General features: G+C 45.2%; 1 protein-coding gene across 2 annotated transcripts; it reads left to right on the top strand.

Annotated features, from left to right (window-relative positions):
* The first annotated feature begins 609 nt into the window (after nt 1-609).
* Nucleotides 610-17,469, top strand: LOC108921545 (calcium-activated potassium channel subunit beta-2-like). Of its 2 annotated transcripts, none has more exons than XM_029249348.1 (5): nt 610-680; nt 13,891-14,007; nt 15,027-15,197; nt 15,709-15,904; nt 16,477-17,469. In XM_029249348.1, the coding sequence occupies exons 1-5, from the start codon at nt 637-639 to the stop codon at nt 16,759-16,761; spliced, it is 813 nt and encodes a 270-aa protein (XP_029105181.1). In that variant the 5' UTR covers nt 610-636; the 3' UTR covers nt 16,762-17,469. The 2 variants fall into 2 exon arrangements, with proteins under 2 accessions (XP_029105181.1, XP_029105182.1); XM_029249349.1 differs by lacking the exon at nt 610-680 and adding an exon at nt 13,488-13,762.

Below are 17,469 nucleotides of genomic sequence, written 5' to 3'. Positions count from 1 at the left end.
CAGCAAAATGAAGTGAGAGCTGCTCTATTAAGTGAGAATGTAATTAGTAATTTTCATTACCATAAGAAGTAATAAATTAATAAAGCGTAGGAAACAGCTCTGCACCTTTCGAACAGGTGTTGAACTGAAGACACACATTGCAAATACGGCGAAAACCCGAAAGCGGCCCCTGGAGACTCGCCGGGTTCCTGGTTGAGTAACGCTCGTGTGAAATATATGAGCTGCAATGTTTACGCAAAAAGACATTAAGTGTTGATGGTGTTTGTGAAGTGTGTATGAAAAACGTTGGTCGCAGTTGAGGTGATGCTGCTGGAAAAGGGATGAACGTGGAGAAATCATGCATCACTGCACAGTTTCAGACCCTTATTGGTGTAACGGAAAAGAGAAAAATAATTAAACATACGCCTTCCCTTCACATTAAGACTGAGTTTTGTTTTACGGACTTTTTTTTATACTTTTTGTTTTTCCCATTTTGAGGGAGTCACAGTTTGGCCCCGACACAGAAGGGCTCTTAAGGGGCTCGAGGGCAGTTTTCCTGTTACTGCACGAGCAGCATAAACACAGTGAACCTCCTCCCTCTGTTCCTTTCCTGCTGGAGCAGAACAAGCAAACAGGAGGGGGAGCGAGGCGAGCGGAATGGTGCGGGATCCCGGCCCCGGCTACCCGCTGCACGCACTCGGGTGAGTGTCCCCTCCCTTCCTTCGCTGTTCTTTTCTTTTACCGCCTCTGTCTGCTCTCGCTGTACTTTACCGCAATATAGAATTACCACACATCCCATTCGTATTTGCAGCACACCTCAACGTGATCACCCTTCACACCCGAGCAATTTTATGAGTGTGTGAGAGTGCTTTAAAGATCTTCATATATTTCACCTGCCCAGACATGCTGAAGTCTTCATCATAGATATAATGGAATTTATTTATTTAAAGATGTACCGTTCTGCTTCAAAGTATGTGAACCCTATAGGGATGGTTGTAATTCTTGCAAAAAAAATTAAAACTTATAAAATCTAAACGTTAAACCTTACAATAAACTGATAAAATGAGTAAATAATGGTGATTTACACACTTGATTTAACCAGTGTGACCTGGGGTTCACTTACTTTTGCATCTGCACCACTTGTGTTTTTCTACTTCAGACATTATTTACTCTAAAGAAACATACGGAATTGGTCGTTACACACCTATTATGTCACATGAGAAACGATGATTCTCACTAAATATCCATTTTGTGGTAAAACTGTGGTAAATACAGGGTTCACGTACAGTACTTTCGAGCGGCGCTGTAGGTTGGTGTTCCATTAGTTTGGAAAAGTTTTATTAAATAAACAACTTATACAGATAAGGCCGAATTTCGAAAACGCATTTAGTGTCAGCACCCACGTCCCACCTTGAGATACAGATCTTTTTTAAAAACATTTTCATGCAAGTGCTGGCAGATGCTCGGAGATTAACTGCTTAAATGATTTATGATTGAATTTGAAATCTATTAATTTAAAACCTTTAAACGCTTCCGGAGCTAAGCTGTTACTTGCATTATGCCCCACGTGGTTTGGCCTGATTTAGCATTTCTATATTGTCTCATAGCAGCTTTAACTAGCTGGTTAGAGTGCTGCGAGTGTGTTTTCACCACACGCTGACCCAGGACTGCTTCACGTTCAGCTCGTATAAACAGACAAAACGTTTCATCACCATTCATGGCAATGCGCTGCCTGCGAGGGACGGCGCTCGGAGAGAAAACAGCACCTGGCAACGTAACGGAGACATTTTTCCATTTTAGGGCCCACCGCCCAGCAGAAAATCAAACACAGCGCCTTTAAACGATTAGCATCCGATAAGGCCAAGGCGGCGTTAGGAGACAGGTAAACAAACGGCCCATCTACGCTATCAGCACTTAGTTATTTAAACCTTCAGTGGAATTTAACTGCACACTGACTCTCTGCCAGTGAAAACATGCAAGAACCCCATTGACCTGCAGTACCGGGAGAGCGCCACTAGGGGCAGCATTTCACCAGCATCCTACAACAGAACCGTTAGCTGACATGCAAAGCAGGGTGTTGCCCACGCATGGAGAGCATCCCCACTACAAACTGACAATTTACACATGCAAAATTTTCCCAAACGGGACTGAGTGAATTATCATTATTAATCTAGTCTCTGACATCTTCGTCCAACTCACAATGTCACATAATTAGCATTACAGTGGAATTGTGTCCAACGTCCGACACGAGAGCCACATGAGGCCTGCAGATTCACATAATGCGGCCTCAAGGGTCAAGGGTACAACCGCAAGAGCAGGGATTCACACCCAGACCCTCAGAGTGTAAAGTGACCCTCATAACCACTATGGCACCTGCTGGCTTGAATCAGCTGTAAATAATAAATTGCTAAACAAAGGCTGGTCCTGCGTATTAAGGTTGTTTCTCTTTGTCTTTACCCCCCCCCCCCCCACACACAAAATACTCGTCTTAGTATGTGGATCTCCTGTACTTGTCGGGCTTTCTGCCTGCATAGCTGGGGTTTAAAACAGACTTAATGTAGCTGTGTCAGTCCCAGGAGCGGCTTAACCAGCGGGACATCCAAAAAAAGGAAAAAGAAGTGAACCCCGCTGCTGACCCTCACACTATTTTACCACGATGTGAGGGCATGTTTAATGCCTTACAAATAACAAGTAAGTCAGAATAAAGACTAGTGTGTGCGCGTGCATGTGCACACATATATAAAACACACACATTCGTGTTTATTCTAATTTACTTGTTATTTTTACGATATTAAAGATGACCCCCATGCAAATTGACTGACTTTGCAAACTCAAAATAATTCCAAGGTGATATAAACATATCTGAAATCAAATGAAAAAGGTAAGACTCTTTTTAAAGCAATAACATACGTGAAAGGAGGAAGATGACTTTGCCGAAGTTTAATATAGTGCAATGTAGAAGCGGATCCTTTTTTCGATATAGAGGTAGACCTGATGATGTTTAATCATGTTGGGTTCCACATTCACATTTGACAGGTGAAAAGATGGAAATCTATTTTATTGACTTCCTATCCATCCCAGCCGTGGTAAATAACTCTAAAGGCACACAGGCTATTAACACAGAGTGAGGACAAAAAAGACTTTTGAGTTTGTACAACGAGGAATTAAGGTTAAGAATGATAAGGAAGGTGGCAGAACAGAGAGCAACAGCAAGGAATTAGGTCTTTCTTTCCATGTATATTTTCCGTACACCTTTTTCGAGAGGAGCGAATGGAAAGAGATGATCCGAGACTGATGGTCGAGGTGCCGGGTTCCCAAAACGCTGTTGTGAAGACGCCGGTAAAGATGGGCGGTGCAGTGAACACTGCGATCATTTGCAGCACCCCCTGTTATCTGACAGTGCACAAAACGCCAGGATAACATACTGCACACACAACAGGGGAGCAACCAGGAGATCCACTCTTAGCAGAAATTAGCAGGCCCATCCACTTAGAAGGGGCCCAATATCATTGCACAGCCCAGTTGTCTCCTCCCATCTGGATGGGTCCAGTAACATTACACAGCCCAGCTGACCCCTCCCACTTAGAAGGGGCCCAATAACATTGCCCAGTCCAGATGGCTCCTCCCACCTGGGTGGGTCCAATAACATTGTCCAGTCTACTTGGCCCCTCCCACCTGGTGGGTCCAATAACATTGCCCAGTCCAGATGGCCCCTCCCACCTGGGTGGGTCCAATAACATTGTCCAGTCTACTTGGCCCCTCCCACCTGGTGGGTCTGATAACATTGCACAGTGCAGGTGGTCCTTCCCACCTAGCCGAAGGTAAAGTTGGTCACTGGTGGTCGGTGAAAGTCTAAAATTCGACAATTTATCAGTCAATATTGAGCATGATAAAAATTCATTCATAATTTTGCACACAGAAACCTATTATATCTGAAGATGTGGGTAATGGTTAAAGTAAAGATCTTTGGGACAGAGAAGATCAATACTTCATATTGATGGGGACAGAAAAAAAAACCCCAAAAGATGGGACATTATCTGCCCATCATTAGCAAAAAATACAACTGTGACATTTAACTCGGATTCATAATTCGGTCTCGAGATCAATATCACTTCTCTGAAAGGTGCAGAAAGTGGTGGTTCCAAAAATCAAACATATTAAATGACTCAAATGAAGCACCTTTAAAAATAAAAGGCTTGAGGGAAGACTCAGTCTATTCTGAGGTTAGTTTGCTTTTGTTCAACTCCATCACCATCATCATCATCACCACCACCACCACTTTCAGAACAGGCCTGAAAGTAAAATGAATTCTTTCGGCCCCAAAAAAATATTTAGAAGTTTCCGTCCTGAAAATCACACATCCGTGACTGCAGTGTCTGAATACAAAGAACCTTAGAGAATTACGAACAAAAACGATCAAACCCCTCATTGTTCATTTTTCATAGGCTTGTAGGCCAAAGCGGGTCTGAAGAAATGCTTGCAGAGTTCTAGTGGGAGCTCAAGTGTGCTTTCGGAAAAATACAATTTATCTTGGATGAAAAAAATATCAAGTCTGCGCAAAGCAAAATGCAATTATAATTACAAGACCTTCCAGTGAAAACATCAGCTGAATGACGGTGCAATTAATCAAGCAATTAAGCTCCAATGCCGGGACTAATGATGCAGCAGACATCACTTGGAAAGTCATTCAAAAATGTATTTATTATAGCCCGAAATACTTGAGTTTTTTTTTTTTTTTTATAAAAAAAAAAGATTGGCTGCATTAAAATGTTCATTCTGTGTTTGTGATTTCTTTGTAATAGGAAATGGCATTTTGGTGCAGTTTCTGTTCCATTACTGACATTTAGAAGTTAAAAAAACGTATAAAAGGAAAATTTTCCCCGCTTTAAGTACTATTGGGTAAACTTTTTTTTAAACAATGCCACTAACTACCTTGTAGTTCATAACACAAAACGCACGTATAGCCTTTTGCATCCCACATAAAAACTCAGTAGAATGTGATTATAAAAAGTATCCACCCCTCCTTGGACTTTGGATTTTATTGTGTTACATCATGAAACTGTGATGCATTTAACTGAAAATTTGTCCCACTCATTAACACAAAACACTGACACACACATCATCATCTGAAACCGCTTGTCCCATACGGGGTCACGAGGAGCCGAAGCCTAACCCAGCAACACAGGGCACAAGGCTGGAGGGGGAGGGGACACACCCAGGATGGGACGCCAGTCCGTCACAAGGCACCCCAAGTGGGACTTGAACCCCAGACCCACCGGAGAGTAGGACCCGGCCAAACCCATCGTGCCCCCCTGCCAAAACACTGAAATTTTACTCAATTAGAAGCACCAAATGGTTCGAGACATTAAATAAATCAGGACTGCATGCTGTAATGCCATTAAAAAAGGGGGTTGGGGGGGGTTGTCTGTACTTTCCATAGGTACTCTAGGCTGAAACATCCTCCAGTCCATCCAATCTTACTTTCACAGCTGACAGTGGTCTCCTGACCCCCAGAGGGCCTTGGCCAGTCCTGGGACTAACTCTTATTAGTCCGAAAATGGAGGTCGCGTGCATTATTTGGGCGATCCGATGGATAGGAATTAAAATTCAGTTCCATCTAACGAGGCAGTGTTCACACCAAGCTGACAGATAGCGTTGAACAAAGTTCTAGTAAAAGAAACCATACAGAAGTGCAGCAAATAGTTATGAGTATAAAACAGCAGGAAGATGAGGAGAAGAAAAAAAAAGCAACACACTCCACCTGGAAAGAATTTGCACTTTCCAAAGCGTCCGATAATAAACAAGTGTAAACTGACAGAACAAGTAAACCTGCCACTTAATGCGTTAGATTAGCGGAAAGTAAAAGGCAGCAGGTGGCGCAGTGGTTAAGGCTGCAACCGTGCACTCAGAGAACCTATGCTTGAGTCCCCCTCCTGCTGCAATAGCCTTGATCAAGACCAATTGATACAGTAGAAATTACCCTGTTGTTCGAACAGGTAAAACAATGTACGTAGCTTAGCGTACAAACATAACACTTCAGACTGCTCTGCAGAATAGCTCAGCAAAATTAACACATATTTCTTTTTCCGTTATGATTATTGAATGTTCAGTAGTGGGCCATAAAACCGGTGAGATTCGTTTAACAAGTTGCACCGACAGCACATCAACACAGGGGGCGATATTCTGCCGAGAGCAAACGCCGAGCGGAACGGCCGACCGTAACCGGCGGAGCGTTTCCATCCGAGACCCGTGCGGGACTCATCCTTGACTTCTTCCCCGTGTTCTACTGGCTGCTCAGCAAAGGTCGTCCCCTATTTTAAGGAACTTTCAGATAGGTGTCGACTCCTGTGCCGCGTTGCGCGAAAAAATTCTCGGCGCTGTCGTTCCCGCCGATAATTGCACCGGAGCTGGACGTTCTGCTGACCTCCTCCGCGATAACAAGAAAGAATAAGGAGCGGCATACAGGAGCGTACTGCAGCTAACCCCGGCGGGTCACTGCCCACGGATAGCGGCATGGTAATTTAGTGCCCACCGGTTTGGATCGGCGCCCCCCGGGGAGCACGCCAGCCTCCAGCCTGCACCGCAAAGGCAGATAAACTCGAGCAATTTGAGGCACGAGTCTTTTCTTGCAGCGGGCAGCGTTTCTTAAAAATTCTCGGGGCAGAGCAGGGTCGCTTTGGACTTCCTCCCGAGACGCCCTCCGGTTTTTTTCCCCAAGACCCTCTCGTCCCCGGCGCGAAGTCAGCAGCGGTTGCGGCCCGACGATACGGGCACGTAATCAAACTTTCGACACGCCGGTTAGTCGGGAAAACGCACGGCCATTAATAACCGTTATCCTCTCCTTGTCCCCAGGCTCTGGCTGCGGTGCAACGCCCCGGTAATTAAATGCCAGACCTCGTGCTGTCTCCGCACCAGTAGCCCGCAAGGTCAGACCCCAATCAGGGCAGGCAGAAAGTCCCCCCTTTAAGTGTCGATTAAACGGGAAGTCATTTGACGGCCGTGCGTTTCCCCTCCCGGCCGGCACCGCGGTCCAGCCACAAATCTAGCGGGACGACGGGCCTTAAATAGCGCAGGGGGTTTTGGCCAGGAGGGAGCAGGACGGGCGGAGAGAGGGAAAGAGGGAGGCTGAGAGGGCTGCCTCGGACGGCCCTTCCGCATCCAGGCTAACCTGAAAGGAAGTCGTGTCGTAAAGGTACGTGCGGGTAAGCTGCGGACGGGGGTGGGCCGAGGGTGGGCCGAGGGGGCCACCCGCGCCACCTGACCTTTTACCTTCCGTACACTTATTTAAACACTCATTTCGGCGGGTGCTTACTTTCCGAGTTCCGACATGTACGAAAGAGCGCGTCAACGGACAGCGAGCGTCAATACCGCGCCGACGGTATTTCGACGACCGGTTATTCACGGTCTTGTCTGCAGATGACCGCACGTCGGGCTCCTGCCGAGTTTTTTTCCCCATTGATTTTTTTTTTTAATGGATTTTACAATTTCCTTTCACCTTCACTCATGTTTTTCGTCAGTAAACATTAAAAAAAAAAAACAAAAAAAAAAAAACAATATAAATTGGAATCTACCACTGAAGCAAAGTGAACGGTCAGGCTGCGCAAACCTTTGTTTTGTTGATCATGTCACCGGCGCTTGGAGAACCGGGAACCGCATTACAATTTATCAGATTTTTTTAATGCGTATATATTATTTTTAGGGGAACTTGGGACTTATATGTGTTATAACCTGTACAACATAGTTACACGTCAAGCCGCCCTCATTGTGATCAATACACCACAATCATGAGGTTAATATAAAAGTATGAAAAATGCATATATAGAACATGACGACACATGCAGGGGACGTTTACCAGAATAATTCAAGGTGAGTTTTTTGCTCAAGGGTACGACAGGTACCATGTCCTCAGGCCCCCATAACCCATAAATGGTCCATTGACACTCCAGCTTTGGCCAAGTTGCGCAGGATCTTGGGAACTCCTCGGAGCGCACGGCTCCTAGTCGACTCGCCGGCCGCAAACCGCTTTCCTCCAGGTTATGAGCTCGTGCTGACAGGTTGTTTCCAGCTCCGGCTGCAGGTGTGTCCTTTGTTGGGTCTTCATTAACTCATCTGTCCAGCGCTGGATTTCCAGGCTGAATTTAAGCTGTCCACTTGTTTGACACCGAAGAGGAAGACCCCAGAAGAAGCACAATCTCTACTCTCTTTCAAAGTCTATTTCTAGCCAGTTAACTTCTGGGGATTTGAGGGGAAAAAAAAATGCACCAAAGGTAACGTTTCTGCTTTCTTGTGCCGTCGTATTGTAGCGGAACAGCTCCGCGGGGCTCAACAAGGGACGCGCGTTTTGAACGCTACGTTATTCCGTCATTCAATAGTCATCTGGAGTAAATTATCCAATCTGCAGCATTATGTAAGTTAATTGTTTTATTTCATACATTCTGAAATTATTGTATTTATATAAAATTAATGCAATATATAATTAATATACAATTCACTCATTTCATTTCATGCATAAATATTTTTAATGGTAAAAACGTGATGATGAAATTCTTCCACTCGCGCCCAAGAGATACTAAATTTAAAGATCTGGAGTGTGGAAAAGACACTAAATCTAGGCTTTGTTACTTTTAGCAAGGAATTGCAGCTGGAGAGACTAATTTTTTACAGTTATGGCTTAATACGTTGGTAAAGTGCGACACTCAAAGCCCCTTGGAGGACATTGCGACTAGTTTGCTTTTCATCTTTTACTCTCCTTTATGACGGTGGTGTTGAGACATGCGTGACACCCGGCAAAGGCTACCGGGGTGTTTTATCTCACTGCCGGAGTACAAACTTCAAAAGCTGTTGTTCGGAGACAAAAATGTTTCCTCTGTCATCTGACCATCCTGTTTTCAAACCATCGAGCAGCAGGTGGCGCAGTGGTTAGGGCTGCTGCTATGCATCCTGAAGGTTTTTGGTTCAAATCCCCCTCCTGCAGCAGTGCCCTTGATCAAGGTAACTACTCTAAATTGATGCAGTGAAAATTACCCTTCTGTCTGAAGATGCCTATTTATTTGGCTGACACTCTTCTCCAAAGATACAATTTATTTACCCATTTATACAGCCGGGTGATTTTACTGGAGCAATTCAGGGTAAGTACCTCGTTCAAGCGTACTACAGCTGGAGGTGGAACTCGAACCTGCGACCTTCAGGTCCAAAAGCAGCAGGTGTAAGCATTACTGTAGTAGTTATTTAAAATTATTCGGTACGGGGCAAACGACTCTGTTGAAAAAGAGTTAATTATAAGAATAATGATGCTTAGGAGCGAAAAACACCTTAACTCAGGACTTAAATATTTCCTTCAAATGTTACAGTGGGGCAGTTATGACTTGTAAACTTAATATTTTGCTGAAAAGGAACAGCAAATGCCTTTTTGATTCTGTTTTTAAATTCAGGATTCAAGCAAAGACACAGAGGGAAGATAACGGTGCAGCTGGCGATGTCATTATGGAAGGGCAGTGTGACTACACCCGTTTTTAACCGCACGCCTCTTGTTATTTACCAAGGGTGGGGCCACCAATGCCGAACATGCGGGCGGGGCCGCCGGCACCACATCTGTGCCCGGGGTCCTAAATGCCAGACCCGAGTGCGTGCGTTTGGAGGGGGTCACAATTCCAGTGCCATCTTTCAACACACAAATAGCACAGCACCTGCCCTTCCCTGCTACCGTGGTATAAATCTAAATTTGCCTTTTCATTGTACTGTGACTTCCACCAGACCGACCTCAGGGTGTAACACAGCGAACTGTGAGCTGGTTTTTTTTTTTTTAAAAAAACCTGCTACCAAACCTAGAATTTTAATCATTTTTGTGTTTATAAACTAAACCATATAACCTTCACACCGCTCCTTCATTCATGAAACATAATGCAGCATGTTTAAACCTCAATATTTTTCAAATGCTTACTAACAATTATTAATGTTTAAATATATGACATGAAAGGAGAATGCAGAGGGCCACTGAATGAATTAGAGGGAATGCAGTGTGCCATTAAGAGACTAGAACTGAGCCGCTTTTCCCCTCCCCTCGCAATATTTAAATCCACTTTTTTTGGTTGCTCTTTCTTTTAAATTAATTTTAAAAGTGGTAAACTGCAGCATTTTCTGTTATCTTCCGCTGAAGTCCAGTCGCTGTCAGTCAATTTTCCACATTTACAGGTATTTAGCAGACGCTTCTGTCCAAAGCGACTTCCAATGAACTCTATGTAGTGTTATCAGCCCACGCACCTTATTCACCGTGGTGACTTACACTGCTAGATACACTACTTACATCAGTGAAACACACTCACTCTGTCACTCGCACACTATGGGTAAACCTGAACAACCTGTCTTTGGAGTGTGGGAGGAAACCAGAGTACCCGGAGAACATGCAAACTCCACATAGACTGAGCGGGGATTGAATCCACGTCCTCTCGCACCACCCCAGTGCTGTGAGACGACAGCACTACTTGCTGTGCCTCCAGGCTGACTACATTAGGTATCCCAAAGAACCCCTTCTACAGAAGCCTGTGTGTATTTCAGCATCAGTATCACACTCACAACAAATAACTCTGACATGCATCTATTCTAGAAAGAAAAAAAAAAAAAAAAAAAAAAAAAAACTGAAAAATGCATTCACACTCATTCCACATATGCAAACAGAAAAATTATGCATCACCTTTGACTACAAAAATCATTTTCATATGTGTTTTCACAATCACCTGCAGCGCAACCACTCACACTGGGTACATGCCAGACATAAAGCTGTGAAGTATTAGAATGGCTTTGCTTATTTTAATTTGATGTATACATGTTGCATTTCATTGCCAGTCCTGGAACACCCATTTACTTAAAATTTTACGTTATTAAGGAACTAATCAGTTTCATGGGAAATTTTCACCCAGCCTGCAACGAGCCTGAAATGAGGCGACCGGGAAGGTGAGGCTGGCCTCTCGCCGGAAAGCAATTAGACAACAAAGGGGACCCTGAAACTGCTCCTCATCTACAACCTTCTGAGCTGCTCTATTGAATCGCTGATTACTTCTGCATTTAGCAAAGTGTTACCACGTTTCTCCAATAGTCTTCTTTCTCCTCCCCAGGGCAATTGGCACTCACTGAATTATTTACGGTCTCCGAAGGGTCGGTTAGCCCCTCTCCCCTCACTCGGCAGGAGACATACAAGAGAGTCCGTTGACCACAAGAAAATGAGCTTCCGTTGCTGGCTGGTACCGGGCTCTGATTGGTGGATCCCAGGGCCACGCCCTTTCTGCCCCCGAGCAGCCGCACCTGAGTTTTCCATCTGCATCACGAGCCCAAACAGGCCCAGGTGTGTCGGATGCTTAACGTGGCTACTTGTGTTGCTTTGACATTTTCCAAAAACACAATTCAACAGGGATTAGTATACCCATGTCTTTTTCTCTATTGAAAAATCATGATTTTTGTCAACACCTTTCGACCTTGTAAAGAGGGTTATCTCGCCGAAAGGGTATTTGCTGTGATAAATGTTAAATAACGTCGTGCGGATTGCACTCGAACCACAGCTGTATCCTTTTTCGACACGCACACATGAATAAATGGATGGAAATAGCAGCTTCCCAGGGTTACAGTAGTGATGATATAACCTAAGTGATAGGATTAGCAGGGTTGTTGGTTTTTACAGCATTTTTGGTTTTAGTTTTTAGCCTCGCTGACACGGTGCCTCTTTCACGGCTGTGTCATCGCTCATGTAATTAGTGGCACCATTTCGCGCAACATTAAGTGTGTAATTGGGCGGTAAACAGGGGAGATGAGTTAGGACCACGATGCTAATGAAGATGTTGTGTACAGCATGGTCTAGACAATCGAAGTGGGTTGAACAGCAGGCTTCTGGCTCAAACTCCCATTTTTTTTGGCAAAAAAAGGGTAATAAAATAGTTTTACTGCAAAAAAAAGGAGAAATATCATGAAAAAAGAGGAGCAATGGCCTGTACTGGAGAGAGAAATTTAGTTGCTCATCTCAGTTTTGGATGATTCTTAACTTCCTTACATTTATTTACCTGATGGTTTTCATTGAAGAACTTGCAGTGATTTAACCATTTGTGCAGAAAGTTAGTTAGTTTTTTTTTTTTAACTGAAACAACTCTGCTCTCCGGTGGGTCTGGGGTTCGAGTCCTGCTTGGGGTGCCTTGCGACGGACTGGCGTCCTATCCTGGGTGTGTCCCCTCCCCCTCCGGCCTTACGCCCTGCGTTGCCGGATAGGCTCGGGTTCCCCGCGACCCCGTATCGGACGAGCGGTTCTGAAAATATGTGCGTGGGTAACAACTCACATGAATATTATGGTGGGAGGTGGGACTTGAACCCACAACCTCCCCATTGAAAGGTGGCAGCTCTAGTCGATACGCCACCTGCTGCCCCTTTGTTTTGTTTGTTTCAAAGTTGTTACGTGTTTGTAATCAGCCCTGGGTTTAACTGAGAGTTACCGTTAGATGTGTTTTCAGAGCTTTCTCCTTGATTTGATCGTTCATGAGCCGTCGCCCATGGCGACTGTATATATTCCCGCGCCTTGCCAATACGTTTATAATTAGCTCTTCAGCAGAGAGCGCGGGACATCACAGGGCTGATGGGTGTCAGAGCTCATCTAATGCTCCAGATGTTCCAGGTACGCTGCAGATGCTGCTCTTTCGGCGTGTTGGGATTCGCGGCGAGGCATCCATGTGGCTGTTTGTTTTACAGGGTGATTAGACTGGCAGCCCACCCCCACCCCTTGGCTTCCAGGAGGTCTGGCTGAGCTTTGTGTTTTGTCTCATTTTCCAACAAAGCCACGTTCTCGCCAGACGCGAGGAATTTTCAGACGGCCGTTACTCCCGAGAATCTGCTCGGTGTCGGGTAGCCGAAGGGTTTCAAACACGTCAGTTGTTTGAGCTCTGAGCCAAACAGGACCTGTGTATCACCCAATGGGGCAGCAGATGGCGCAGTGGTTACAGGGGCCACGTTGCATTTGCAAGACCCAGGTTCGAACTCCACCTCCTGCTGCATTACCCTTAATCAAGGTGCTTATCGTGAATTATTCCAGTAAAAATGAGCCAGCTGTATAAACGAGACAGTGACTGCATGTTGTTCTAGAAAAAAGCATCAGCGAAATCTGAACCTCTGACAAACACATGAATGACATCATCATCAATTAAAAGGCTCAATTAAAGATGCTGTGGCTCCCTCTATAAGTATGTACCTGTTCTGTCAATAAAACAAGTAAGTTTTCTAGCATCAGCTTATCCAGACTAGCTGGAAAATATAGATTTTAGATAGATAGATGGTCATTGGGTTTTTAATTTCTTCTTTGCCCAGGAAGACTGTGGAGTTGGGCAGAGATCCATCCACAGGAACAGAACCAGGTGCCTGGGAGCAAAGCTAATTGACTCTGTTTAGACAGAGCTGAACCCCAGGCTCACCCCATCACCCAAAAACACCTGTGTAACAACATGGCTGTGAGCCACTCCATCGGGGCCAATTATCCGCCGGGCACCGGAGGTGGGGGTGGGATGGAGGAGGGGCTTTAAACTGGGCTCCCCGTGAACGTTTGGAGGGGTGGGTTGACGGACAGTGACGTGTGAGCAAGCGGGAACGGGTGACTCGGCTCGTGATTTCTACTTTTGCAGATGGAGCTTCACGATTCCTCAGCTCTCTTCGCTTCTCTGCGCTGCGCTGGGAGAGGGGGGGTTTCTTTCTCATTCTTAATTTTTTGAACCTCCCCAGCTAGGGGGTGCTTGCCCTGCACATCTGACTTCTGACCGTGGTGGGTGGAGAAAGGGGCGGGTTGTGGGAGGGGCAGGGGCGGGTTGTGGGAGGGGGGCGGGTGTGGTCCCGTGAGGAGAACTGCCAGGGGGCTGCAGGCCATTCAGCCAAAAAAATTTCCCCCCACAGATCATTGCAGAGCTCCTTTCGGACCACCTCTGTGAGTGGCCAACCCAGCGGGGCCCCTTCAAAGATGTTCCTTCTGACCGGAACCAAAGGGGCACCGGGGACCACAAACGAGAGAAGGTAAGGTGTTGCCGACCATTCGACACATCCTCAAACCTTAACCAGCACCGTATGTGACCATCTATGAAGTGCTTTAGTACTGTTTCATGCTCTTATTATTTTAGTGATATTCAGGTGCTTTTGTGGTCATAATATTGTAAATGTGAACCTGAATCTAGAGCACTTTACATGTATTTATGTATTCTGTTAATCATAATATGAGATCCGAATGTCCAAATTTTAAATTTTAAACATCGGCAAACTACAAGTATGTATACAGGAGTGCAATTTACGAAACTGGATTTTACTCGGTGACGCTACCAAATATAAGGTATATGTATATATTTCCAGTACAGTTTATGGAATAAACTTTGTAAATGTCTGTAACCATGGAAGATAAGCACTTAATTCAGTTTGTTTATTCACTTATTTATCATAGCACTTATAGTTGGCACTGCTAAATTGTGCTGTTAAATAGATTTAAAGATGATTCTGTTATCTTGGCAATTGCTTTTAGTGGTTTGTAATAACAATAAATTCATATTTAATTTGGATTTTGGAAAACAGCCTCTTGTAGAAAAATAATAGTTGAAACAAAAAAGACACAATTTAATGAACAGGAAAGACAAGTTGCTTTTTTTTTTTTTTTTTTCTTTTTTAAAGGTTTTAACAAAAAACTTTTCTATTTAATGTTCTTTCAGTGTGATGGGCATGATATTTAATGACTGGAATTATACTGGAAAAATAAACTGCAGTCCGATGTTGTAAGAGGTGACGTATGGTATTTTAGGTAACCTATTCTGCCTTATAGGGGGTTCTGGATAAAATTGGACAAGTCCTGGGGGTGGATGGGGTGCTGGTTGGGACAGCTGCCCAGAACTGGAGGCCGTTCAGATTTTCAAATTACCTTTCAGTCAGTGGTTTGATCGAACACCAGATGAGCATGAACTCATGAGTTTGGGCGGAGAGCTTACTTCTCGAGCCAATCAAAGAAAGCTCAAGTTGAGTGAACGGTAAAACGTGAGCTTTCGACTCACCAGGACGATCTACCAGAAGATCCGCGAGTATGACCTCTTGGACAAGAAGAAGACGGTGACGGCGCTCAAGGCCGGAGAGGACAGGGCCATCCTCCTGGGCCTCACCATGATCCTCTTCTCAGCCATGATGTACTTCGTCCTGGGGGTCACTGTGATGCGTTCCTATTCAGACAGGTACTATGTGATCTCTGGGGCAAGATTAGCCTGAACATGCCTGGTGGCATGTTATTGCCATCAAATGGCCACTTTCAATATCTGAACACAACATGAAGACTTCAGCTTCTTTCTAGACTAGTCAATACAAAAATAAGGACATGGAAATGTGGGATTGACTCACTGGTTTTCACTTCATTTCTTTAATTACCACAGTGGATCTCGGTCACTGTGGGGGAGAAGCTAAATGTCTTTTAAAAAAAAAAAAAAAAAAAAAAAAACTATAATTCTGTCCATCTCAGTGAAAGATTTATCCACTGGGGGGCTTTCAAGGCCAATTTCTGCCTTCGGGTCTGTTTCCCTAGTATAAATGATAAGTTTCCCTGAGTGAAAAATTTTGATCATTGGAGTGGATTTTGCCATCATGTTCATGATGTCGTAATGATTTGTGAAGACTGTTGACAAAGCATTGGTCTGACAAATTAACCCCCCCCCCCCCCCCCCCCCCCCCCCCCGTTCGTCCATGTCCAAGTGTGTGGACCGAGGAGACTACCTGCACCGTGTTGAACTCTACCGTGGTGGCTGAGGTCAATTGCACCTACAGCTGCGGCTCCGACTGCAGGAGAGCCTCACGATACCCGTGCCTGCAGGTGTTTGTCAGCATCAACGCTTCGGGGAGGGTGGCCCGGCTGTCCCACAACGAGGAGACGCAGGAGACCAGCTCGGAGGTGGGGTCCGAGACTGAGAGGGGAATTGCATTCACATTTTACATTTATATATTTAGCAGATGCTAAACGTGAAGGATTCAGCAGCTCTGAGGGGTAGTGGGATCTCATTATAGCACACTGGAGCCAGAACCAAACCTTTTGAGACTTTTGATTTTGGACAGCATGTTAAAAAAATGTCAGTGGTAAGTCATCACTTTCTCTTTTTATTCACTTTTCTTGCCCCTGAATAGCCCCTCAACTCCCAAATTCTTATTTTTTTTTTAATAAATATGATGCTGTTATAATGAAAGATGTCCCTCCAGCCTCTGTTTTCACAGGAAATAAACAGCGAGCTGCGTTGTCTGTGACACTCAATTAATCGCAGTTAGTTCAACTACAGAAATATTAACGAGAGGTGTTATTATTCAGAATTGCCCATAATTTGATTATGCTAAATGATTTGATTAGTGTGTATAATTACAGAGCTAATTGGGTGAGCTGCACGTGGGAGGATGATGATGATGATGTCAGTGATGCTCCTGCCGAGGGATGTGTGAACATCTGAATACCTCTCCTCCTCCCCCCCCCAAAAGTGCTTCTACGTACCCGAGTGCAGACGGGACCAGGCGGCTGTGCAGGCGATCGTCGCCAACGTCTCGGAGCGCCTGACAATGCGCCGGCAGGTCCCCTGCCACCACGACCCCGGTGGGGGCCAGGAAGTCGTGCTCCTCACACGGCTCTACGGGCGAGGGAACGTCATGCGCTCCTTGCTGTGGCCCTCCTGCACGCTGTTGGGCGGTGCCCTCATCATCCTTCTGGTCAAGCTCACACAGTACCTGTCCGCTCTCTGCGAGCAGATCAGCAAGGTCAAGAGATGAGGCAGCAGAACCTATGACCCCTCCCCCCCCACCCCCCGCGATCATACCCCTCCCCAGACCGCACCTGCTAACTGCACCCATGTGGATCCTGATTGGTTAGAGAAGGTCTAGAAGGGCTAAATACCAACCCAGTGAGTGGTCAGCCATGGAAAAACATGGTCATGAAATCTGGAACACCAGGTTTTCCTTGAGGAAGCTTGGTTCTAACCTTGAGATTCAATCTGAAGTCTCAGAATACAAGTCACATGGCTGGAGGAGTGTGGACCACCCATCTGGCTACTGAACAGAGGTGCCAAAGGAGCTTTTGCTCTGCACTGCTGGCCACTCCTGGTTCCATAAAGGATCACAGTTCAACAAATATGAAACAGAAATATGAAGAAATATTGCGAATGGGAGTCATGGCGGTTGCTAATGTTAAAACAGTGAGGGTGGAAAACATTATTCTCTGCCACGTTATGGCTCTGAAGACGCCTGAAAAGACAACCTTCTAAGACCTGCTGTGCTACTGATGACCTGCCGATGTTTACTGGAATGGCGTCATAATCGTGATTTGTAATGAAAAAGAAGGAACGCGTCCCTCCAGCACCATGACTCGGAATGTACCATTAATCATGAGCCATAACTGAAATATTTCTGAATAGGGGGGGGAGGGAACTTAAATTGTAAACTTCCAATGAACAGTGAATACATACAAGTAGCAATAGAATA

This window comes from Scleropages formosus, chromosome 25 (genome assembly GCF_900964775.1).
Source record: "Scleropages formosus chromosome 25, fSclFor1.1, whole genome shotgun sequence".
In the NCBI taxonomy this organism is placed as follows: Eukaryota; Metazoa; Chordata; class Actinopteri; order Osteoglossiformes; family Osteoglossidae; genus Scleropages; species Scleropages formosus.
This window is presented reverse-complemented; position numbering and strand designations above follow the sequence as displayed.

What these genes read in the sequence shown, in the direction of transcription:
- LOC108921545 (XM_029249348.1), top strand. Translation starts at nt 637, where the DNA reads ATGGTGCGGGATCCCGGCCCCGGCTACCCGCTGCACGCACTCGG. An exon ending in TACCCGCTGCACGCACTCGG is followed by an intron (nt 681 to 13,890) that starts GTGAGTGTCCCC and finishes TTCCCCCCACAG; the next exon opens with ATCATTGCAGAGCTCCTTTC. An exon ending in GGGACCACAAACGAGAGAAG is followed by an intron (nt 14,008 to 15,026) that starts GTAAGGTGTTGC and finishes TCGACTCACCAG; the next exon opens with GACGATCTACCAGAAGATCC.